The sequence below is a fragment of the Talpa occidentalis genome, unplaced genomic scaffold, assembly GCF_014898055.3.
Source record: "Talpa occidentalis isolate TD23 unplaced genomic scaffold, MPIMG_talOcc4v2.1 talOcc4.4, whole genome shotgun sequence".
NCBI lineage: Eukaryota > Metazoa > Chordata > Mammalia > Eulipotyphla > Talpidae > Talpa > Talpa occidentalis.
The window spans coordinates 99,226,862-99,251,316 of record NW_023604295.1 but is presented as its reverse complement, the minus strand read 5'-3'; the positions used below and the strand labels follow the sequence as shown (position 1 = coordinate 99,251,316).

The following is a 24,455-nucleotide window of genomic DNA, read 5'->3' as shown; positions in this document are numbered from 1 at the left end:
CTATTTTTCACCTGGGCCCATTTCTCCAGTCACCGACACATCTGGGCCTTTAATCAGGTCTCTGTAAGTCCTGGGACAGTACTTACGGTAGAGATTTTCCACCAGTGTGTTACTTCCTTTTACCACAGTCTTCCCCTTCTGGTTCATGTAGTTCCACAGATGCAAGGCATAAGAGTTGTTGAAGCTTGGGTCTGTGTCCCAGACTTCATAGTAACGCATCCACTGCCTATAGGAGATGGGGTAAAATCTTTCAGGGTGTAGAAAGGACAAATTGGAGCACTTCAGGTCACTCACATCCTGGAAATCTGTAAGTGTGCACCATATTTTCAACATCCTTGTCAGCAAATCAGGGCCCTGTTTGCCCCAGATACGTGAATTGTAGTGTTCAACAAAGTTTTCCATGCACTCCCACAAGAAGGGGTGCTGCGGGAGGAATCCAAACACTCCATTGCTAGAGAATCGAGAAGACTGTGCAGCCAAAAAGTTTTGTTCAGGAATGGGTCTGATAGATATGACATCAGTGTCCATGTAGATGCCGCCATACTTCCAGATGATGGCCAGGCGACAGGCGTCTGAGCTGACGTGAAGCCAGTTGCTCTGTGTGCTGACATTGACCTGCAGAAGCAGGTGTAAGTCAGTCAGAGCAGCTGGGGGAATATTTAAGGGGGGGGGGGAAATCAGGGATCAGCAGGGGGCCAGGCCCAAACTAGCAAACCAGCTTCTCCAAAATCTATTTGCCAAACACCCAATTGAGCAAGTTTACCAAATTTACCTCCAAATCAAAAAATGACCTTTAAGTTTATAGAATTTATAGAAGTTTATAGCTGCCTCTAAAGTTTATAGAACTCAGTATCGATGGGAAGAACTTACCAGTTTTTAAAGAGTTCATGATATTGTTTTTAAAAGTAATAATAAATCATTGGAAAGATAAAAGAAGAAACCTAGAAGGAATTTCACTATGAACTGTATAAATCATTTTCATCAGGGCATATGTTAACTACAAACATGAAACTCAGAAGAAGTTTTTTTTTTAATGTCCTCAAAGTCCTAAAATCTGATAAAGAAAAAATAAACTAGGAAACTATAGAAAAGATTAATATGTATGCTCGTTGAGAAATTAGTAACAGACTCTTAAAATGTATGCATGCTTACATGCCTTCATTCACTAATTCCTTTTTTCAATATAAAATTATTTATTGAGATCACACTTTTGTGGGTATGTGTGCGTGTTTATAAAGTTATATTTATTAAGGTAATATTTATTTACATCACAATACATGTCTTAGGAGTCTAGGTTTACACCTCTACAAATGTATGCTGTTTCACCACACCCACCTCCAAAACCCCAGTAATCCTCCATTGGAACCCCATCTCCCCTTTGCTCCCACCCTACCACATGCCCCTTCTGGTAGCTTCAGTCATAATCCAATGTGCTCTGCTCCTTCTGTTCCCACCCCTCCATTCCAGGGCACCTCCCCTCCTGGGTGCCTCAGATCTATGATCAGCTTTCAAGATTTGTCTTTGTCTCACCTTTTGCTTGTTTCCTCTATATTCCACCTATAAGTGAAATCATCGGTATTTTTCTTTATCCTAATTCCTTTAATAGCATTCATTAAGGGCCTGCTTACCGTGGGTCAACCTCTGCTATAGCTGGTAAGGATACATTAGTGAGCTACAGATGAAAATTCCTACTGGGAGAAGACAGACAATCAACAAATAAGTATATAACATGTTGAGTGTTGATAAGGATTATGAAGAAATAAACTTAAACAAAGTGGGTGGGTGAAACGTCTGAGAGTTGGGGCCAGAGAGTTCTTGGTAGGGGTATATAAGTACAAGGGGCCTGAGACAGAAGCACCCTCACTATGTGCAGGGACAGGAAAAAGGCAGTGGAGCTGAAGCAGAGTGGTAGAGGCAGAGTAGAATATGAAATTAGAGAGAGAAGGTGAGGAGGGAGGGCAAATCATATAGGCTGGGGTAAAGACTAGAATTATTGGAAGGTTCAGAAGGAAGGGGTTATGCGATCTGAATTAATTTTCAAAGGGTCACACTGACTGCAATGTGGAAAACAGACGAGGGTGTGGAATTCGGAGGTGGCAAGGGCAGAAGCAAACAGGCATATTAAGAGGCTGTTGAAATGATCCTGGCCAAGAGATGACAGTGGTATGGCCCTGGGTGATAAGAGCAATGAGAGAAGTGCTCAGATGTGGGCACATGGTAAAGATTTGCCAATGGATTGAATGTAGAGTAGAAGCCAAAGAAGTCAATTGCAAATGACCATGAATGCTAACATATGAGCAAAGCAGACATGACTTTAAAAAGAATAAAACATAAATAATCATAAATAACGTGTTCCCAAAGTAGAATGCTACATAGAATAAACCAAATAAATTTTCTGAATGTAAATATATTGATCACTTGATTAAACAATGACCATTTTCGACAACATAAATTTTTTTTAATTCTGCAATAAAGTCAAATGAAGCAGATCAACTAAGATTGCAAAAATTATCACCTGTCATTAACATCATCAAGTTGTACACAATTGCCAAAAAATTAAGTAAATATAACTAAAATGTATTGATAATTATCCCAAGCTTTTTATAATCTATACAAACCCTCAAAGATGGGTGCTACTATGACTGTTGCTATTTTTCAAGTGAAAAATGAAAAGGACCAAGAAGTTCAGTAATTTCTCCAAGATAAGACAGAGGTTGGATTTGAACCCAGACAGTCTGGCTCCAGAGATAGACTCATTCAAAAGAAATAAGGTTTGAAAGAAATAACCAAAGTATTTATTTGGCAAAGTGGTGGTTGTCAGTGAACAGGCCCAGAGACATGGGGTGGGAAAAGCACACAGACCAGAGGAAAAGAAGCCAGCCTGGGTGTGGGCACTGAGCTAATGACCTAAAACACAAGTGTTCCCCAGGCATGAGCACCAAGAGGATTAGGCTCCTGGCTGCTCATTCCCGCCCCACCTGCACAGCAGCTGTTCCAGAGCATCTTCAAAGGCTACAGTTGCCCAAATCAGTGCAGGAAACTCATCAGTCACTAGCAGGTGATGGCACATTGGATCCTCCCTGACAACTGGCCCCAGGTCTCCTGTGGTGACGTAACTGGAGCAGAACGTTAACCCCCACAGAGGTGTGATGTCTAAGTCTGGTGAGTGCCTGCAGGCTCACATGGGCAGACAATGACCCAGGTGCCCCTTGCTCCTAAAACACAACATAGTAAAACTGAGATGCAGCTCAGGGCAACCCAGCTGTACTCCATGAACCATTAACTCTGAGACAATATGTGTCATGCTGAAAAAGGATTCCCTGCTCAAATAAGTTTGGAAAATGCTAGTGTAGGGTAAGGAAAAAGTGTCAGGCTTTTCTGCCCTCCCGCCATCAGGATAGATGACGGAACCCTGCAGTCCCGAATGCATGCCTGATGGCGGGCACCTGGAATAGGGTGTGGGCATATGTAGATGGGATTCACCTGGGCTAAGACTGGGCTTTTAAGGGCGGCATCGCGGGGACGCCAGCAGAAGCAGAGAAAGCAGAACCACGGGAAGAACGAACGGGAGAGCAGAGAAGCAAAACCACAAGATCAGCAGAGAACAAGGCCACCAGAAAACGCCGGAGAGCCCAAATAGAATGAAGACTTGCTGGGGGCTGGGAGGCCTGCCAGCCTCCTGACCCCCAGTACCCCTACCTGCTGTGTACCTGGTAAATCCCAATAAAAGCCTGCAAAAGCCACTGAGGACTCCAGTACCCCTTCTTTGCCCCGTCTGCTCTGGGTCCTTCCTGCCCCCTACAGCTAGGTTGGGTCAAATAATGTCCTCATGTGTATGATTAGTCTGTGGAAAAGGATATAGTAGGCAGAACCCATCTAAGTAATGTGAAGGGATTTCTTTTTCTAAGAAAGCACAGTTTAGGTGATGTCTGCCTAGCCCCCCATGCAGGAAACTAGGCCTAGAGCCAGCACACTACCTGATGTGGTATAGCCCTGGGCACCCTCTAGCAGTCTAGTGCTGAGGGCCACAGGGGCCTTGCCAGTGTGTCCCCCTCACCACTTCATGCACCTGCCATGCTGGTCCTGTCTGCTCTGCCACTGCCCAGAGCCCATGCTGATAACCACCTACTTACTGGGAACCCTGTGCTGGAACAGCCAAGACCTGGCAGGTGGAACCTCCATCAGTGAGTGTCCTCACCCCATTTGTCCTGCTACTTGATCAAAAAAAAATCTCCAATTAACAGCAACTAGGCTTAAGTGTGTCTTCCACCAAGGACAGCCCACCCAGACACGAGGAGATTGAGGCAGCAGGGAAAAGATTGGGACAGCAGGGAAAGTTTCTTCTTTTTTAATATCTGAATACTGTAGTAGGCTGAAGATACCAGGTCCTGATTTCTGGAACCTGTAAATGTTACCTCATATGAGAAAAGGGTCTTTGCCGATGTGATTAAGGATCTCCAGGTGGGAGGTCCTTGGATTACCCTGATTAGACCTAAAGACCAGTGTTCTTTAAAAAGAGAGGTAGCGGGAAATTTCACAAACACATACACATACCCTCACAAACACACACCGAGAAGGGGTTAAACACCTACACAAAGGAATAAGAGGTGAGAAAATGGAGGCAGAGATTAGAGGAAAATTCTCGGAGAAATGGCGCCCTGTCAGAATCTTGATATCTACTCAGAAAAACTGATTTGGGATTTGTAGCCTCCAAAATTGTGAAAGAATAGATTTCTGTATTTCTTTTTTTTTTTTTTAAGATTTATTTATTTATTTATTATTTATTTGTACAAGCACTGGGTACAGTCAGAAGCGCAGGAGGGTGAGAGAATTCACCAGAGCCAGAGCAGGGAGCAGAGCAGGCAGAAAGACAGAAGTACACTGCTGAGGGGAGCAGTGGGCGGCAGGAGAGGTCTGCGCGCCTTGTGGGACCCTCCTCTGGTGGCCCGGGAGCAGCCGGGGATCGAACCGGCACTGCAGAGGTTGCGGGCAGCTTCACAACCCAGCACTCAACCTCTGCGCCACCAGGGAGGCCCTAGATTTCTGTATTTCAAGTCACCAGGTTTGTGATTATTTGTTGTGGCAGTCATAGCAAACTAGTACAAATACCTACAAAATATTCTCAATTTTGCCGCTTAGCCTGCAAAGTTCTAAGTATTTACTGTCTGGCCCTTTACAAAGAAAAATTTTGCTGACACTTGGTTTAGCCTATGATTAGAATTTAGATAGGACTTTACACAGCAAGCAAATGGCATTAAATTCATGTCAATTCTTAAATTATTTTTTATTTTTTAAAATAATTTTATTTATAAAATTAACATACTTTCATCACTAAATTCATTCCAAATCCAATCCTACTAAAATACCTATGGTTGTTTTGTATATTTTCTAGTCCTTTTTTAAAAAGATTTATTTATTTATGCATACAAGAACTGGAGCACAGGCCAGAGGTGGGGGCAGGGGAACAGTGAGAGGATTCACCAGACACAGAGTGGGGAACAGAACAGGCAGATCTACTGAAACACACTGCTGAGGGGAGCAGCAGGCAAGACAGGAGAGGTCTGCTGCGCCTCCACTTGATTCTTCATGAATTTTCTATTTACATCATTTACAAGTTAATATTGCCTAATTTCCCCCTCATGTGCAAAAAAAACTTAACATAGATAAGTTTCAAAACTCAGTGGAGGGCCTCCCCGGTGGCGCAGCGGTTGAGCGCTGGGTTGCGAAGCTGCCCGCGGCCTCTGCGGCGCCGGTTCGATCCCGGCTGCTCCCCGGCCACCGGAGGAGGATCCACATGGTGCGCAGACCTCTCCTGCACCCGCTGCTCCCCTCAGCAGTGTACTTCAGCCTTCTGCCTGCTCTGCTCCCCGCTCTGGCTCTGGTGAATTCTCTCACCCTCCCGCGCTTCTGACTATACCCAGTGCATGTATAAACAAAAAACAAACAAATATAATAAATAAATAAATAAATAAACATGCCTCTATAAAAAAAAAAAAAAAAAAAAAAAACTCAGTGGAAATTAAGTGGTTTTACACCTAGGAAAATTATAGAAACCCATTCAGTTAAGAATTATTTCAAAACAAACCTAAATCCTGAGAAATAAGACTGAAAGCAAAAGATACCAGGCTACAGGTAAGCATAATTTAAGTCTCTCCCATTTACTAGAATTGGCATTTATGGCAGTAGAAAGAAGCTCAAGTAAGAATCAAAGGATTTGAGGTCCAGTACCCTCTCTTACACTGAGATTTTTGCCCTCAGTTTACCCACCTATAACATGAGTAGGTTGTACCCATTTTCTGTGGTTCCTCCCAACACTAACATTCTAAGACTTTGAATACTTACACCAGCAAACCACAAAGACAATGGTGTGTCTTCAAACAGTCTTTTCATATCCAATGGGAAGAAGAAAACATTGTCCATTGCTGAGAGGACAGAAAAGGCTGAATCACTGGAGTTTGGGGGCAGCTGTGTGGAATTGTTGAGCCCCTTCATAAGCAATACCACAGGATGCTCAGGATAAACCTTGGCAGCAGACTCCACAGCACAAGAGGCCAGTAAGGATGGCTCCATTCTCTCTGAGGTCTCTAGGAACACTATGCCATGCCCCTGGCTCAGAATGGCTTCTAGTCCCTGCTGGGGCTTATTGTAGGAATGTAGGTAGGAGAAGAGGCTGCTGGACTTCAGGTTGAACTGATAGAGGAAGCCACACACAAGCAGCAGGAAGACCAACAGGGAGAGGTGGAACTCCCTCAGCAAGTTCATTTCTCTCTCCTGGACTACTCCTTTAAATCAACACAATTAATTAGAAATTACATTCATAGAAACTGACAGCACATAAAAAGGTAATAATGAATTCACTTGGAAGCTTAGATTTTTATAAACCCTACATAAAATATGATCAAATCAAGTCCCACAACATTAAAGAGAAAAACACATTAATTTTGGCTGAGCTGAAGAATTTAAGGATGATTCAAAATAGGAAAATTATTAAAAGGAAAACCATTAATGAAATACATAATCTTAAGAGAGTAAAGAAGAAAAGCCATACGATCATTTTGGCTGAATTTGATATTCATTCGTGATTTTTAAAAAGCTCAAGGATATTTTCTTAAGCTAACAAATGATGTCTACCAGAACATATAGCAATCGTCATACTGAATATGAAATATTTGAAAATCCCCATGAAGACCAGTGATTGGATATGTATGTCCATTTTCACTGTTACTATTCAACATCATTTTGTTAAATGTAACCAATGCAATGAAATAAGAAAAGGGTATTTCTACTGAACACATTAGAAAGAGGCAAAAATATCAGGAAAAATGATTGCTTACCTAGAAAATCCAAGATAATTAACAAAAAAACAAAAACCTAATAGAACTAAGAAATCAACCAAGGAAGCAAACTAAAGGTTAGAGTTAAGCAACTTGCCAAGATCATGCAGTTAGTGAGTAGCAAAGCCATGACTAACTACAATCTACCTGCTAACCAAGCCCAGGCTCTGAACCGTTAGCTGCAGTACTCCCTCTCTGCAAACATTAGTCCCAGCTAACTCCATAAGGCCAGAGATCTCTGGTCTATTTTTCACATTTTGTATAACTCTTTTAGAAAATACAAAGAAAAAAAAACTCATACATCAGCACTTACCTTCTAGCTAGAAACTTGCCATTAGCCAATATTTGAGGTCTTAGTAAAGACAGCAAGTTTTTCCTGCTATGCTTTCTGATAAATCACCACTTAATCTCTTCCAATCCGGCAGCCCTGGGGAAAGTAAATTACTGGCAGCAGATTAATGTGAAAACAAGAAGTTCCCAGGAAGTTGCTCCCTTTACTAAGTCCCCCAAAAACACAGAGACTCAGGGACAGTAAAGGATTCACACAGTTTTACACAATAATCCTGCCAGTCTGTGGATCTATTATAGCACTGTAAGAAAACTCCTAAAGAAAACTGTTGTATCATAACTCTGAAGGCAACAGATAGCACATCTTAACAAATTAGCTTCAATCAAAATAATGGGAAAGAGATCTAGGAAAGTTTCTTTACCAGGCAACCCTATAAATTGGCCCAAACTTCACCAACACAAGTTTTGATTTTTTTAAAAAAGAAAATTCATCACCACAAATAAACAATGGACAAACCCCAGGTAGACCAAGTCCCTGGTGCTCCAAAGCAAAAATTGATTCCCTGATGTCAGCTACAGTTTAGAAGAGTCTTTTGCCTGAAGTCCCCCTTGTACAGTGTGAGCTTCCTTCAGGTATCCTGAGGTCAACTTTATCTCTCTCCGCAATGTGGCAATCCCACATCTCCCAAGAGAGTCACTCTCCTGTGGTCTGCTCCCTGTTACCCCTCACAGGAGCGCTTGTAATCCTCTTTGGTGTCATCCTCTGCTAAGAGAGTCACCTACCTTCAGTCCAGAGCCTACTTTCAGCCATGAACAGTATTCTCATTTCCCCCTGTGCTATGGTGTCCTGAGCAGACTTTGAACCCTGACATAGCAGGATCCACCCCAGCAATGTCTTCTTGTTTTCTGTGTACCAGAGTCTCCCCATATACAGTTGCTCGGGTGTCCACATACACTTCTCTTTGGAATTGAACCTCGTCTCTACACTTCATCGGTTCTAGATTCAGGATGCCTTGGCATCTTTCCAAAGTTCCCTGGCACTGAATACATTGGCTGTTCCTTGCAGAGGGGAGGAGAGAACATAGCTCCTGCTTCTTGCTCTGGGGCAGCTAAGGCTCCTAGTACCTGCTTTTCAGCTGAGTTGCATGCTCTAATGACTTCCAACTAGTTGACAATTGCCCAAACTGTGGCCAAGTTCCCCCACCCCTCCTATAGTTTAAACTTTTATTAGAAAAGTAAAACTCACTAGAATTTCTAGCCACCCTTTTTTCTCTTTTCCCCAATCTCCTCCCTGCAATTAACTTTTAACACACAAATAATGCATTTTTCTCCAGATGCATTCCCAAGAAACTTGATGATAGATTGTGCTGCATCTCTAACAGAAAATCTCTTGTGTCCTTTTGATGACCCATGATTAGCACCAAAGGAACACTGTGACTTATAATGCCCAGTCGTCTGGTGCCAATGATAGGGGCTAGGGAAAAAGCGAAGGTCATCATACCTACTATAGGCATCTGCATGTACACACAGAATAGGCTATGTGCAAACACTGTGTGACTAATAATCTGTTTTCTTTGAACTAAAACTCTTGTTTTGAACGGAGAGTCCTATCCCAGTGACACTTGAAGTGTCAGACATTGACACCATCAAAAGTGCTGGATGCTGATGCCATCAGGAAAACAGGATATACCTGGGTCAAGATGACCAAGGAGGTGGCAACAAACTCTGGTGGCAACAAAGACCAGGGCTCCAACTGTGATAGGCTGCTATAGGAGGTTTGCTTATGGTTAACTGTTTAGTTCACTAGAAAAAGGTCAGCTTGAGATGAGATGTTAGAATAGGTTTTGGGGGTATAATATCCCTGTTCTCTCAGACAGCTTTCTGACAATACAGTACACCTTATAGATTCAATTCCTGTCTCTGTTAGGTTGGCTTCTGGCATTGACAGGAAGCCCGACCCTGGCATTTTCTAGTTAGACCTCCTCAGACCTGAGAATGTGAAGTCTCTTACTCCATTCATGTTCTACACCTTCCCTTTTTTCCTCCCCCCACAATCACAGCAATCCCACCATTCTGGAGCTTGCTTTTAGGGTGTTAGTCCCACCAACTCTGTTGGTGGTCACTTCAAATAAACTTCTTTGTCAAAAGACATTCTCATGGTTAACAGTTTGGCTTTCTGGGCAGTTAGCAGAAGCCCTGGTTTGGTCACTTACCAATTCATTAAACAAGAGTTGGAGACAGACAGTGGGAAGTAATTGGTGGTATTAATGAAAGGGATGAAAGTGATGCAGTAACATCCTAACAATAAAAAGTAGAACGTGTCTGCCCAAGAACCAAGTAGAAGAAATGATATAAAGAGCACTGAACTGGAATCAGGTTCTACTCAGCATGGGCTGAGGGACCAGGACAAGACCCTAAACTGTGCCTTGCCTCCCTTAACACTGGAAATAACTGACCTCAGAATAATACTAACTGACCTTTGTAAGAATGAGGGTCTGTAAACCAGAAAAGCAACTCTCGCTTTCCACCAAGGAAAAGAGAGGGAAAATAGATCACAGTAAGTCCTCACTTAACATTGTCAATTAATTCTTAGAAATGTTGTAAGCAAAATAACTAACAAAATAAGGTCACTTCTTCAAGTGCACTGGGATTTTTTCCCTCATCTACACTATTACAAAATGCCATTGAGCAAAACAACACGATTTGAAGACCCGCTATATTATTATTGTAGGTGGTATCTGTATTCTGTATTCCCTGATGACAAACATTACTTTGTTGTTGTTTCCAGATGAGTTATATCTATTTCTTAGTGAAACTTTAATCAGGAATTCCCAGTTCCCTGTGAGAGCTGATGAGACTTGTGCAGAAGCCAGCAGCAGTCACTGGAATGGAGTCTTCCTGAAATCACACCTGCTGTCTTTCCTGAACCTCTCACAGTGACTCCTGTCATCTGACCCTCTGTGTGAGGACTCCGCAAGCGTTCTCAGAGCCATCCCTTCAGCCTTCTCTCTGTTGTGAAGAAAGAACTATCTCCACTTCCTTCTGCTCTCCTTTCTGCCTAGTCTGGCCCATACCACAATAACTTTATGTCTGTGTGGGCAGGTGCCAAAACAGCAGCTTCTATCCTGGACTCCACAGACCCCTACAGCCTCCAAAGAAGGGCTTCAGGAAACCCTGAACCCAGAGTCATCACTTGAGTCAGTACCTTTACCCTGGATGCCACTTACCCACAGCTTCTCCTACATATCACCTTCCTTAAGGAATGTTCCTGCTCTTCAACTCTCCATGACATTAACTATTCAAAATTTCTCCAAGTGTTATCATCTCCCAATCTCAGGCCTTCAACCAGTCAAGCCACCCCCAAGGAAGTGCCAACATAGACATCTGAGTAGAAACGTACAATGAGCTATTTATTTTTGAGCAATGGATGAGTCTAAATATAGTAGTGACAGCCACATGTGCATGTCTACTTTCCTGGGAGTTTCTGCTTCATGTGAGAGTTCCTACTTCCTCCATTATAATGTAAGCAGGCCTTGGTCAATGCAGTGGTCTGTGGAGTTGGGTAATTGTTGCTGACTAATGAAAACTTAGGAAATGTGGATTGGTGTAGCCCCAAATAAGTGAACAGGGTGGGGAAAAAAACCTCTGAATCCAGTGTTCTATTTTACAATGCTGTTCTCTGGAAGTTAGGAGAAAAGGAAGAGGCCACCAAGGGAGGAAAACCACAGAACCAGAGTAGAACCCATGGACAAATAGCTGAAGTATGTCAAAAATGACATTATCAACAATAAATCCTAGAGGGGATATTACTAAAAATCAGTGAGTTAGTGGGCCTCCCTGGTAGCGCAAGAGGTTAAGACTCAATACTACGAAGCTATCTGCAGCTACTGCAGCACGAGTTTGATCCCCAGCCAGGGAGGTGACCCACATGTGCAGCAGACCTCTCCTGGCTCCACCACTGCTCCCTTCAGCAATGTATTTCAGTCAATCTGCCTGTTGTGTTCCCCACTCTGTCTCTGGTGAATCCTCTCATCCCCCCAACACACATCAGCCTGTATCCCAGTTCTTGTATCCATAAGTAAATAAATCTTTAAAAAAAAAAATCAGTGAGTTAGTGACAGAGTAAAATCCCCAACTCACCAGTCTTATGGATACATCTGGTTGCCTCAGTTGGAAATAGCTGAGTGTTTGGAACTAAAGTCCCTTTGCCATAAAGGATCTACTATATCAAGAAGAAAAAGCTAAAGGAATTTCTAACAATAAATATTTGTTGAATTGAATTATACACGAACAGCTTAACTCTTAATTCTTTAACTTCTTTGAACTGAAATTATTGAAAGAAGGAAATATTCAAGTCAACAATACTTAACCTATTTACTTTGGAGTCTTTGGAACCATAGTTCCGGCTTTTAACATATTTATTAAGTAAGTGGGACAGATAAAATTGTTAAAGCATTTAGCTATTAACAGAGGAAAACCAATATACAAAATGATATCTTATCACATTGCCAATTCCTTTCACCACTGTTCTGAATTTAGAACAAAGACTGGAGTGTTGAGTTTACATGAAAAGAGAGAAAAGAAAAGAGCTGGACAGAGGCAATTTCCTGCAGAATGAGAAATAATCCACGGCTTAGTATGAAAATAATTGAAGCATGGCAAAAGTGACATTATCAATATTAAATCCTGAAAAATAATCTGCTAAAAATCAGTGAGTTAACACCAGAGTAAAAATCCCCTTGTCCTGTGGCAATAATGTAAATAGTTCTACATTTCTAAAAAAATGATTGTAGCCTCCTGTTTCTGGCAGTCAACTTTTAGTTCTCCATTCAGTCATGCCAGTCAAAGTGGTCCTATTTACAAATGCTTACAAGGCTATGAAGAATGTTTTTCTGTATTTGTTCTGAAAATTACCATATTCGCACATGTAGTTTCGCTCCTTTTTAAATTTACTTGAAGATAAAATAAAGGAAGTGGATATATAAAGAAAGGGCAGGGAGAAAAGAGTAAATAATTGTTCTCAATAAAGCAGTTGTGACCCTGGCTCCATTTTCAGGCTGAAGAAGTGAAATGTAGCAAAACCAAGAGAACAGGGATGACCCAACTGGTGGGTTCTCACTCCACCCCTCCATTTAAGAAGGCAACTGTCTTTCCCCAATATGTCATCTGGCTTAATTTGTCTTTAGTGTTCTCTAACAGATATGCTCATCTTGATGTGGTAAATATCACAGTTACTTTGTTGAGAACTTTGTGCTCTGGGGGGTCTTTCTGAAGGAGATCTTCCCCACTCCCTAATCACAAAGATAATCTACATGTTTTTCTTTTTCTCATGATAATTTCACAGTTTACATTAAGTTTATTTGTCCATCTGGAGTACATGCTTGATTTTTCTTTTTCTCACTATAGCAAACCAGTTTCCCCAGCATCATCTACAAGACAGTTTGTGCTTTCTTCTTTGGGTTGTAGTGCCAGCATTATCATAAATCAAGTCACCATATGTATGTTCCCACATATATGGACATCTGTCTCTGGGGTTTCTCATTTGTTCCACTGGTCTGCTCTTCTGTTCCTTTATCTGTTCTTCTAAAATTCCATTGGCTTTTTTAGAATGTCTCATCTGTTGAAAGGTCCATGCAGGAGGCCAGAATGCAGAAGCCAACCAGGAAGCCCACCTGGGGGGCAGGAATGCGGATACCTGCCTGGAGGATTCAGGCAGTGAGCCTCCCCACTCCCCCTAGAGTCTCTTCTCAGAAAAAGAACCTCTACCTTCCCCACAAAACTCCCCCCGCCCAACAAACTTTTTCTCCCGCCATAGGAGCCCAACTTCCCACCTGACCCCTCCTTACCCTATAAAACCCTGCTTCCCCCTAACAACGTGCGCAGCTTCACTGACCCACACCTTGGGTGCGTGAGGTCCTCCCGGGGCGCAATAAACTTTCCCTCCCTTTGAGAAATTTAGCCTGGCTCTCCTTTTCTTTACAGCGCCGAACCTTTCATCATGGTGCCGAAACCCGGGAAGGCTGTGTCCCCTGGCACTGGGGCCGCCTTCTCGTCCCTGGGACCTCTCCTCTCCATTGCAGACATCTCACACCCACCACCGGCCTTAATCCTTGGGGTAAGTCACTGCCTGACCCTCCTTCCTGGGAGGCCCTCGCCTCTGGCTATTCGGCTCCTCTCCTGACCCCCTACCTTGGTTGACTGTTCCGTAATCCGTGGGCTCACGTCAGCCAACTCCCGTTACACCTAGACCCTGGATCTGGGGACGCCCATCCATACTAGGTGCCTGAATCCTAGGCACAACCAAGCGGTGGAGACGTCCCCCTCGCTTGTCTGCCTCTGTTCCGAAGGCCAGGACCGAATCGGGGGACGCCGCGATTCGGGGCCTGCACACCCGACGGCCAGTTCAGGTTCGTGGGAAGCTGCGTCCTGACTCTGTGCTCCCGTTAGTTGGGAAAGGAGCCGACTTAGTCATGGGGTCCGCAAATTCCAAGCCGAGCCCGGCCACCCCACTGGGATGCCTTCTCTCAAACCTCGGTCCATTGGGACTAAGGCCACATAACACCCTAAGCGTCTGGTCTTTTACTGCAACACTGCATGGCCTCGGTATCAATTGGACAATGGCTCCCACTGGCCCGAACATGGCACTTTTGACTTCTCGGTCCTTACAGACCTAAACAATTCTGTCACCACAATGGAAAATGGTCTAAGATCCTTAGGGCCAGACTGTCTTTCTCTTGCGCTCCGCCCCTTCCCTCTCTCCTGAAAACCTGCCATACTTTCTAAGTCTCGAGACTCCTCTCTCTCTTCGCCCTCTCCAGACCCCTCTTCAAAATTCTCTAATCCTCTAAATTCTCAGTCTTCATCTCCTTCAGCTCCCCAATCCAGCCCCTCTGCCCCCCTTTCTTTTCACCTCCCAGCTGCCACACCCTCTCTCATGCTTATCCTCTTCTCCCTCCCCTCAGGGAAGTGGGTGGGGACTGAAGGAGAAGTTAGAGTCCATGTTCATTTCTCTGTCTGATCTCTCCCAACTTGAAAAGCGTCTTGACTCTTTCACAAATGATCCCACTACCTACACCTAAAAAATTTCATTATCTTACCCAAGCCTATGACCATACATGTCAAAATTACATGTTATCTTCTCTTCCACCCTGACCTCTGACCTGTCCCCTAGCTGGTCTCCAACCGGCAGCGCCTAAACCTATAAACTTTCATAAATTCTGAAAAATTACCCAGTCTTCCTCAAAAAACCCTCCTGACTTTCAAAGGCTGAAGGCAGTCCTCAAACCCCTATCCGGGATCTGCTTGATGCCGGCGTGTGTAACAACTGCTGCCGCTTTACCGTGAGTTCTTGTCTCGCGAAACCGTAGAAAGGAATTCACAGACTTTTGGAGTAAATAAGCAGAGAGAGACAAATCTTGTCTTTGAAAGAAAAGTTTATTTAGGAAGAAAAGAGACAAAGAAGAAAGACTCCCAGTTAAAAAGTATCTGGGAGGGGCCAAGATGAGCCGGTATGGGATATTACATTGGCAATATATACTTTTTTTCTCTCATTATGTTAAAAGTTCAGTCTCTCTTCCTGATTGGCTAGCTCTCAGGGGGTACTGAGGAATTTCACATTCCTTATTTCAATAGTATTCTTTTCCCATTTGTTATGCTTATCGCTTTACCTTTATGGTCTAGCCCTCCCGCTGAGCATCTTTACACTTTATCTTATCATCTAAAAAAAACCAGGACCATCCTTAACAAGATTATCTGTGGTGCTAGGATGTTTGTTTTTCCCCTAGTGTTAACAATAGTGCTGGGAAGTTTGTTTTTCCCAGTGAAATTGGTTTCATTTCCTTGCTTGTCCTTATCTCTGAAGCCTCCCTAAATTCTTCAGAGGTCCCCTCCTGCACTGTCCCTAAAACTGCCTAATAAACCTAGCTTGCCCTGTCTCATGCTGAACATGGCCTTTACAGTATTTAACAACCGGGAGGAACGGGACAGGGCAGAGAGGGAACTCCATAGTCGCCAGAAGGCTGAGCTTCAAGTTCAGGCCCTGGTAGCTGCCTTGAGACCGCCAGGCCCTGCTCCTCCAACGACCGCAGACTGACAGAGGATGACAAGGGCCCCATGGGCCCCAATCGACCGCCACCGGGAGCCTGCTTCAAATGTGGCCAAGAAGGCCACTGGTCCAGACAATGGCCAAACCCCCGCCCTCCAGGACCGTGCCTCATCTGAAACGTCAAGGGTCACTGGAAAAGTAACTGCCCCTCCATGCCTGGCTGTGGTGGGCCAGTCCTTCCAGTCCCTGCAACTCTTGCCACCAGCGGTCTTGGGTTTGATGGCTGAGGACTGAAGAGGCCCGGACTTATCAACTCCGATAACCTTTGAGGAGCCCAGGGTAACGGTCAAGGAAGCAGGTAAGTACATCTCCTTTCTGGTTGACACAGCTACCTTCTCTGTCCTCCCCTCCTATTCTGGTCAAGTTTATCCTTCTCAGGCCTTGGTTACGGGTGTTGATGGCCTTCCTTCTCAGCCCAGGACCACTGGTCCGCTCTTTCCTAGTCATGCCTTCTTACCCCACACCACTCCTGGGTCGTGACCTCCTGACCAAACTCAGGGCTACTCTCTCATGGTTCCAAAACCCTAGCGCTGCTCTCATCCTCCCACAGCTCCAAACATTTCCTAATCCTCTTCAGGACTACCTGCTGTCCCGCCGTCTCCTTCCACTGTCAACCCCCTGTTCTGGAATATCTCTATCCTGATTGTTGCCACCCATCGTATCCCAGTCCTCATTCGCCTTAAGGATCCCTCTTCTTTTCCCTCTCACCCCCAGTTTCCAATTTCCCTCACTCACCGTCAGGGTCTCAAACCCATCAGCCAACGACTCCTGGGAAAGGGACTCCTTACTCCTATCAACTCACCCTGTAATACTCCCATTCTCTCCATTAAAAAGCCTGATGGTTCTTATCCCTTAGTTCAAGACCTTCGCCTCATTAACAAAGTGGTGGTGCCTATCCATCCTGTAGTGCCAAACCCCTACACCCTTCTATTTCATATACCGTCTCCTACCACACACTTCTCTGTACTTCACCTCAAAGGTATTTTTTTTTTTCATCCTTCTAAATCCTCAATGTTACTTACTATTTGCTTTTACTTGGGAAAATCCGGACACACACCTCCCAACAACTGGCCTGGACTGTCCTGCCTCAGGGCTTCTGGGACAGCCCTCATTTGTTTGGTCAGGCATTAGCTAGTGATCTCTCGTCATGTAATGTTCAACCCAGCACTCTCCTCCAGTCTGTTGCTGACCTCCTCCCCTGCAGTCCTTCTCTGCCAAGTCTCAGCAACACACTGCACAACCCTCACCTTCCTGTGCTCCAAAGGAAACCGTGTCTCCCCATGCAAAGCACAACTCTCAGTTCCCACAGTCATCTATCTGGGTCTTCGACTAACTCCTTCCTCCAAACAGCTGACGGTGGACCGCAAGCAGACAATCCGGGACCTTCCCTCCCCTAAATCGGCAAAAACAAATCCTTTCCTTCCTAGGTTTGGCTGGATTCTTCCGACACTGGATCCCTAATTTTGCTTTCCCAGCCAAGCCACTGCACGATGCAGCAAAAGCCTCCCTGAAGGACCTCTCCAATGCCCCGGAGAGTCCGCAGGGTCACACATATCCTTCTTCAGGCACCTGTCCTTACCCTTCCTGATCCAGAAAAGCCTTTGCTCCTGTTCACAGCCAAACGTCGGGGTATTGCAGCAGGCGGCCTTTCCCAGCCTCTCAGGCCAGCCCTGAGTCCTGTCGCTTATCTCTCCAAGCAGATGGATCCCACTGTCAGGGGCTGGCAACCCTGCCTTAGAGCCCTGGCAGCGGCAGCCCAATTCACCCGGGAATCCCTCCAACTTACTCTGGGAAGACCCATCCAAGTACATTCCTCGCACCGCCTTCAGGACCTCCTGTCTCCCCGCTCGCTCTCCACTCTTACTCCTTCCCGTTTACAGTATTTCCATATGCTCTTTATTGAAAATCCCCTGGTGAGTCTCACTCAGTCTAATTCTCTCAACCCAGCCACTCTTCTGCCTGTCTCTGGCCCCCTTCTGCTGCTCATTCGTGTTCTGAAATCCTGGAAAAAACGCAAACCTCCAGACTGGCTCTCCTTTGTCAGATGCCTCCTGTGTTTGTAGACTGGCAGCTCTTGTGAAGATGCGCGCGGTCAGCGGAGGGCCACCTAGGCCACTGTTACCATCGATCAGGTAATCGACACAGAAAAACTGCCTGGAAGAACCACCGCCCAAAAGACAAAACTCATAGCACTTAACCAGGGGCCTTACCCTCAGCAAACATAATAAAGTCAACATCTATATAAATTCAAAATATGCCTGCTTTTTTGCTCACAGTCATGCTGCGATTTGGCAGGAAAGGGGATTCCTTTCCACCAAGGGGACCCCCATCATTAACGCTAAACTTATCCTTAAGCTTTTAATAGCCTTGCAGCTTCCAACTGAAGTCGCCATTCTCTACTGTAAAGGACACCAAGGCAGATGCAAGGGTTTTCGCTCTCACAACTGACTCTGCTGCAGACCCTGCTCCTATTCTCTTCCTATCAGTCCCCTCCAACACTCCCGGCTTATGAGCCTAATCAACACCAAATTCTCATGACAAACAAGGAATTCAAATAGCCCAGGGCTAAATTATGGTAAATAACAAACTGGCTCTACCTGCCAAACAGGCAGACTTGGTCATTCAGCAAGTCCACAATACCCTTCACATCGGGCCACGCCCACTTACCCAATTCCTAAGTCTGCTCTTCTTCCACCCCTCCTTGAGTGCAAAAGTCTAATATGTTCCCGTCGTCAAACCTGTGCTCACGTGTCACCTCAAGGGGGAGTTCGCCCACCTTCTTCTTTTGCAGCTCACCGACTGCATGGACACCTACCCAGACAGGATTGACTTCTCCCTACTCAGGCAACTGCTCCAGGAACATGCAGACCGGTACTTACTCAGTCCTGCCTCAGATTTCAATCTCCTCAACCAACCTTCCCCACCACTGCATCCGGGAGACCAAGTCCTGCTCAAATCGCTTCAGCCAAAACCACTGCAGCCTCGGTGGACCCGCCCACACACGGTTATTCTCACCACGCCTACAGTGGTAAAACTTCTGGGAGACCCCTCCTGGCACCATCTATCACGGGTCAAACGTGCCCCCGAAGACAAACAGTATATATGTCATAAACTGGGTCCTACTAGGATGTGCATTTCTTGTCAAAATCTCCCCTAGCTCAGTGTCCTGTGTATGGAAATTCAAAGTTAGGGAGACCTTTGTCTCAGGATCCACGGAGACTACCCACTAGGTGGTACTGCGGAGTACCCACAGGCCGGATGCACAGCACCTATCACTCTCACCCTAACTCTTTCATCGATTAACAACCCTATGAACACCTTGTTTTGTTTCTTTACCATCAAACCTTAGATCACTGCAAAAATACCTATAGAGAATATGGGGGGTGCCCCTACCAGTCATGCACAGTGCACCTTCCAGACAAAGGCCAAATGTTCTCTCTGGTCCGTCATAATACGGGCTTCAATATGAATCAAGTTAGCTATGCTATTTCAGATCCTTGGGACCAACGTTGGGGACAGGGAGTCCAAGCCGCAGTGTGCACTGGCTGGCATTCCTACCCAGTGGCAACACTGTCCATCTCAAGGGAATATGTCCCGACACAAAATGCCGCAGTCCAAGTCTCCCAGGACATCCTCCATTCAGAACAAATCCTATAAAATTAGTTAACATCATCAGAAAAAACTGAGACACCCTCAATTTGAATTCATATAATCCAAAATGCTATAGCCTTCCTAAATGACTCTCTAGGGACTAATACCTCCTCTTGTTTCCTCTGCACTTCCCTGCAGAGACCCCTACTGGCGGCAGTTCCAATCAATCTCAATACCACTACCACCAAAATAAAGGACTCTGCTTGCCAGACTCCCCAACTCTCAGTCCCCCTATGGGACTCCAATCACAGCTACCCTTGCTATCAAACTGATGCCCTTGTCAGCTTTCATTCCTGTACTTCTAACATTTCGGTTACTTCTGTGCTCTGAACAACAGCAAAGGAAAAAATTTTTTTTGGTGCAATGGCTCTCTCTCTCGGTGTATTAATTCTGCTACTCCAGGCCCACGTATCCAAGTCCTCGTGGTCCTGTAACAGGGTGGTCCCCAGGAAAGGGGGAGGTTCCCTGCCCCACCCAAGGGAGGGTGGAGCTGAGCAGGAAGAGGAGAAGCTGCAGAAGAGACGGAGGAAGGAAGCAGGATGGAGCCAGAAGGAGACCTGGAGGAGGCGCATGGAGCCTAGAGACACGTGAAGAAACTGCGCTTGTCTTTTTGTTATAGGACAGGGAGAGGGGCAGCCCAAACCCCGCAAACCTGCCTATTCTAAATGGGTTCTGCCATCTGCCGCATCAACACAAAACATGGGAGACTTTAATGGGAAAGAACTTTAATAAAACTAGGAAACAATACAGGTAAGGCCAAGAGTCTAGTTTCTAAATGAAGCACCCAAAGTTACCCGTCCCCTCGTGGGTAAAAGTCCATCCATATGGGATTGGCCCAGAGCAAGGCCCCAAAGCCTGCCACAAGTCTAAAGCATCTTCCAGTGGGGACCCACAGAAAAGGATCAGAAACTACCAGACAAGCCCGGAAGGAAAAGAGCAAAATCAACATCAAGATAAAAGCTGCCATGGTCACCTCCCCACGGGTCTCACCCACATCTGTGTCACCCAGTCCACAACCAAAAGACAAGCTCAGTTTCTTCACGTGTCTCTAGGCTCCATGCGCCTCCTCCAGGTCGCCTTCTGGCTCCATCCTGCTTCCTTCCTCAGTCTCTTCTGCAGCTTCTCCTCTTCCTGCTCAGCTCCACCCTCCCTTGGGTGGGGCAGGGAACCTCCCCCTTTCCTGGGGACCACCCTGTTACAATCCCCCCTTTTAATTTTTATTCCACCATATCTATGGTGGCACAGATCTCATGGTGTAATCTTAGGAGATAGTCATTTTTTCAGGGTTGCAATGTGTGTAAGAGAAGCAACAATTAGGACATAGCCATCTGTGGTTAGTCAGCCCCATGGGGAAATTGGGCTTCCCTATGGCACTGGCTACCATAAGCGCAAATGTGATTTTTGGTTTCTCCAGTGTGTTTGTTTCATATGTCGATTTGCTGTTGAAAAACTGGCTTGGGCTTTGTGAAGATTCTGTGCGTTTGTGTGTAATTTGTTTGTCGTGACTAGCTAAGACATTTTAATTTGTGGAAATTTTTTTCTGTGCCAGTTTTACTCAAAAGATAAGGCAGTACATTGGACCATGTGGCCAGATCAAAGATGGCGTCTGAGGGCACTTGGCGTGCTCTTGTAAAATTCAAAGGTTCTTGTTGCTAGGACTTTGGAACTTTTTTTTTTCTTTCTTTTTGCAATCTCTGCTGTCTCATTAGCATTTCTAAAGGCAATAATGGTTCTTCAGTGGTATGTAGCTTTGTCTTTGGCTACTTCCTGCTCTCTGCCTGATGGATTTTGCAAGCCAATTGTGGAGCAGTGGTGTTTAAATTAGCAAATGTATGCCTGGGTGTTAAGGAAACAGTAGCCTTAAGCAGTAACTGGTAATTGCTAGTATCCTTGATGGATTCTTGGAGATAACTTGAATTTTTGCAAAGTCTAGATCAGAAAAATTAACAAGATTTTGTTTGAGTCTGAAAGGATTTGCTTCTGTGAATTTTGTCTACACAATTTGTTTTGGGCATGTTTGCCATTTTGAATACTGGATTTGTTCAATTGCTGGTGTTGTTAGGGGGAAGTGATGTCCTGAGTTAATCCCATACAGGATTAACTTTGTGGACTCCACCCCCACTCCAGACTAAAGCCATCAAGACTCTGGGAAAGACAAATCCCATCACCACCAAGGAAGGGTGGCTGGGACCTGAGGGTGGAGTTGGACAGCCAGGTTGGATATAAAAAACCAAACACGTGGGCCTTGGGCTCTCTCTCTCTGGCTCGCGATCGCTCGCCTCCTGGCTTCACCACTCCTGGCTGGCGGCCAGCTCTCAGAGCGCCATTTTGGGATTCCTAATCGGCGGATCGGGTAGGACTCATTTAAAACTTTGTCTCCCACTTTTCTCCCAGAGCTGTACATTTCCTCATTTCCCCTTCCCTTTGTAAATAAACCTTTTATTAACCTTTCACGTGTGCCTGCAGTAGAGCATTGATAAGTCCTTTTAAGCGCGCGGGTGAGGACCCACAGTCAGGCACCCCGTTTTGTATCGGGGTTGCTCTACAACAGTGTAAGACAAGATTCTAAGTTTCTGCTTCCTGCTGAGGAAGGTCTGTTATGGAAAGCACTCTTTAGGGTGCATCATATAACTGTACCAGGTTTTCATACCTGTGTTGTTGTTGTCCCTCCCTAGTGTGGGGGAGGTGTAATTTGTGCTTAGATGTTTAATTTGCTCTTTCAGCTTCTGTCCCAGAGTGGCTAACAGAAGTAAGGAGATGACTCCTTTTAATTGAAAGTTAATTACTGATAATTTGATTTTGCTTTTTCAGGTTCTATTCCAGGAAACCCAAGGAGTGCCTGCTTGGTGGCTAACAAGAGATGACTCCTTTTGCTTAAAAGTTTACTTTTGCTCTTTCAGCTGCTGTACAGAATACCCCAGGATTGACTTCTAACAAAAAGTCTCCAACACTGAAAACCCTAAGGTGATAAACAAGGTCATGTAACTCTTGTGGTCAATAAAACTTTTCCTTCCTATTTCCAAAGTCTTAGGTTTGTAGTGATACCGGAATTGTCAGGTCTAGTCTCCCAGCCAGGAACGGATTCCAGGCTGCAGGGGCAGCGCTGAGCCCCAGCCACTAGACCCCCACGGGTTGGTGTCTCACGAAGCCGCAGCAGGAACTTCGCAGACGCTCAGGCAAGCAAGCGAGAAGAGGCAGGTTTGTTTAGAAGAAAAAGTTTATTGAGGAGAAAAAGAACAGAAATAAAGTGGGACTCCCAGGCCAGGGAACCAGGCCTGGGAGGGGCAAGGAAGCCAAAGTGGAGTTGTGTCTCAGGGAATATATACCTTTTTTCCCTCATTATTCTAAAGCTTTACCAGTCTCTCTGTGATTGGTTAGTTCTCGGTTGTCTCACTTAATTTGTTACTGAGTGGGGATCTTTACATTTCTTATCTAACAGCTTTTTCTTTTTCCATTTGTTGCATCTTTAAATTTATGGCCCAGTCTTTTGAATGGGCATCCCTGCATTGAAGTTAAACAGTTGCCCTTCTAATGTGTCCATAAATTAAACCACTCTCCATTTCTCCAATCTCCGCCTCCCTTTACCACCTGAAGGAAACCAGGACCAGCATTAACAATGTTGTCCTTGGTCCTGGCATGTTTGTTTTTCCTAATGGAATTGGTTATATTTCTTTGGTTGTCCTTATCTCTGAAGCCCCCCTAAATTCTTCAGAGGTCCCCTCCTGCACTGTCCCTAAAACTGCCTAATAACCCTAGCTTGCCCTGTCTCAGTAGGATGACAACTGGAAATTTTTCTGCCAGCAACACTCCACATTTTTTTTGGACTTTGACATTTTTTTTCTGAGCCTATGGAGTAAAACTACAGTTACATAACATTCTACGTGGCATAACTAAAAAAAACTGTCTTTGTCTATATGTTGTATGTCTGTATGTCCTTGTGTCTGTCTTGGCCTAGAGAGATTGAAAAATTGGTATACGTGGTGCCCATAGACGTTGAAAAAAAAGAGTCTCCAGTTATGAGAAAAACAAAAAGTTATGGTTTGATTGTCAACATTGTGCTACTGAACTAAGCCGGTGCCTTCATAGAGATTGAATATTGTTGTTTCTGTTAATTTTCTGATATTTATGGCAAAGCTTCCCAGAAATCAAAATTCAAGTACAAATTTGGTAGCCTGTCATTTGGCTGATGCAAGGAAATTTTGTGGAACCTCAGTAGAGCTCCTGAGACACTCCACAAAGTTTCTCCCTTTCCTCCTGGAAAGGCATTACATGAATTTGTTCTATTTGGCTTTTACCTAATTAAGTAAAACTGGAAGGGAAGCATTGTCACTTGAGGAAATGGTAAAACTTCGGTATGTACAGAAATGTTAACAGTGGTTTTCTAAAATGTGTATAAAAAACCTCTCAGTATCTGGTATGTATGTAAATTGTCAATGGTGATTTTCACCTTGTAATATTGTATAATTCAATAGTTTAATATCTACAGAAATTGTTTCTGGAAATATAGGGAGAAAAGGTCTCAACAGATTCCTATTGATGGAACTGCTGAGAGTAAAAAACTTTCCTACAAAGGACTGAATAGACCTGGAAATACACCTGACATTTACTAAGTTTTCTTTGACATGATACTGGAAATTTTTTTTTTTATGCATTCTGTCCTGAATCCACGAAGTTTTTGTTTTGTTTTGTTTTGTTTTGTTTTGTTTTGTTTTGTTTTGTTTTGTTTTGAGTAACCAGGATCTGCATCAAGGTTGCAATTTTTTTTCCAGCAAAGCTAACTTGTCACATTTTCTCTCCCCTTGATACCAACACAGCATACAAATAGTGGTAGTAATTTTTGCTACTTATCTCAGAGAATGTTTTTGCATAACTTCCATAGGGATTTTGTCTGTTTTAACAAAAATTGGACGTGAGTTTGATTGTGTGGCTTTGTGTAGAATTCTTCCGGAAAGTTGAAAAAGAGCTGAACCAAGAAGAGGAGAACCTGTTTGCCTTGTTTGTAGGGTTCCAGAGACCTCCAAAGAAGGTGAGGAAGCTTGCCTCCATTGGCAGGACTGGACAACCCGGCCAACGAAAAT

The 24,455-nt window shown here is 44.5% G+C and overlaps 1 protein-coding gene across 1 annotated transcript; it reads right to left on the bottom strand.

Moving 5' to 3' along the window:
- A4GNT (alpha-1,4-N-acetylglucosaminyltransferase) lies at window positions 1-6,762 on the bottom strand. The gene is made up of 2 exons (XM_037526668.1): window positions 6,343-6,762; window positions 1-615 (listed from the first exon to the last, which is right to left on the bottom strand). Exons 1-2 carry the CDS (start codon window positions 6,760-6,762, stop codon window positions 1-3), a joined length of 1,035 nt encoding a protein of 344 aa, XP_037382565.1.
- Between the last annotated feature and the right edge of the window lie 17,693 nt (window positions 6,763-24,455).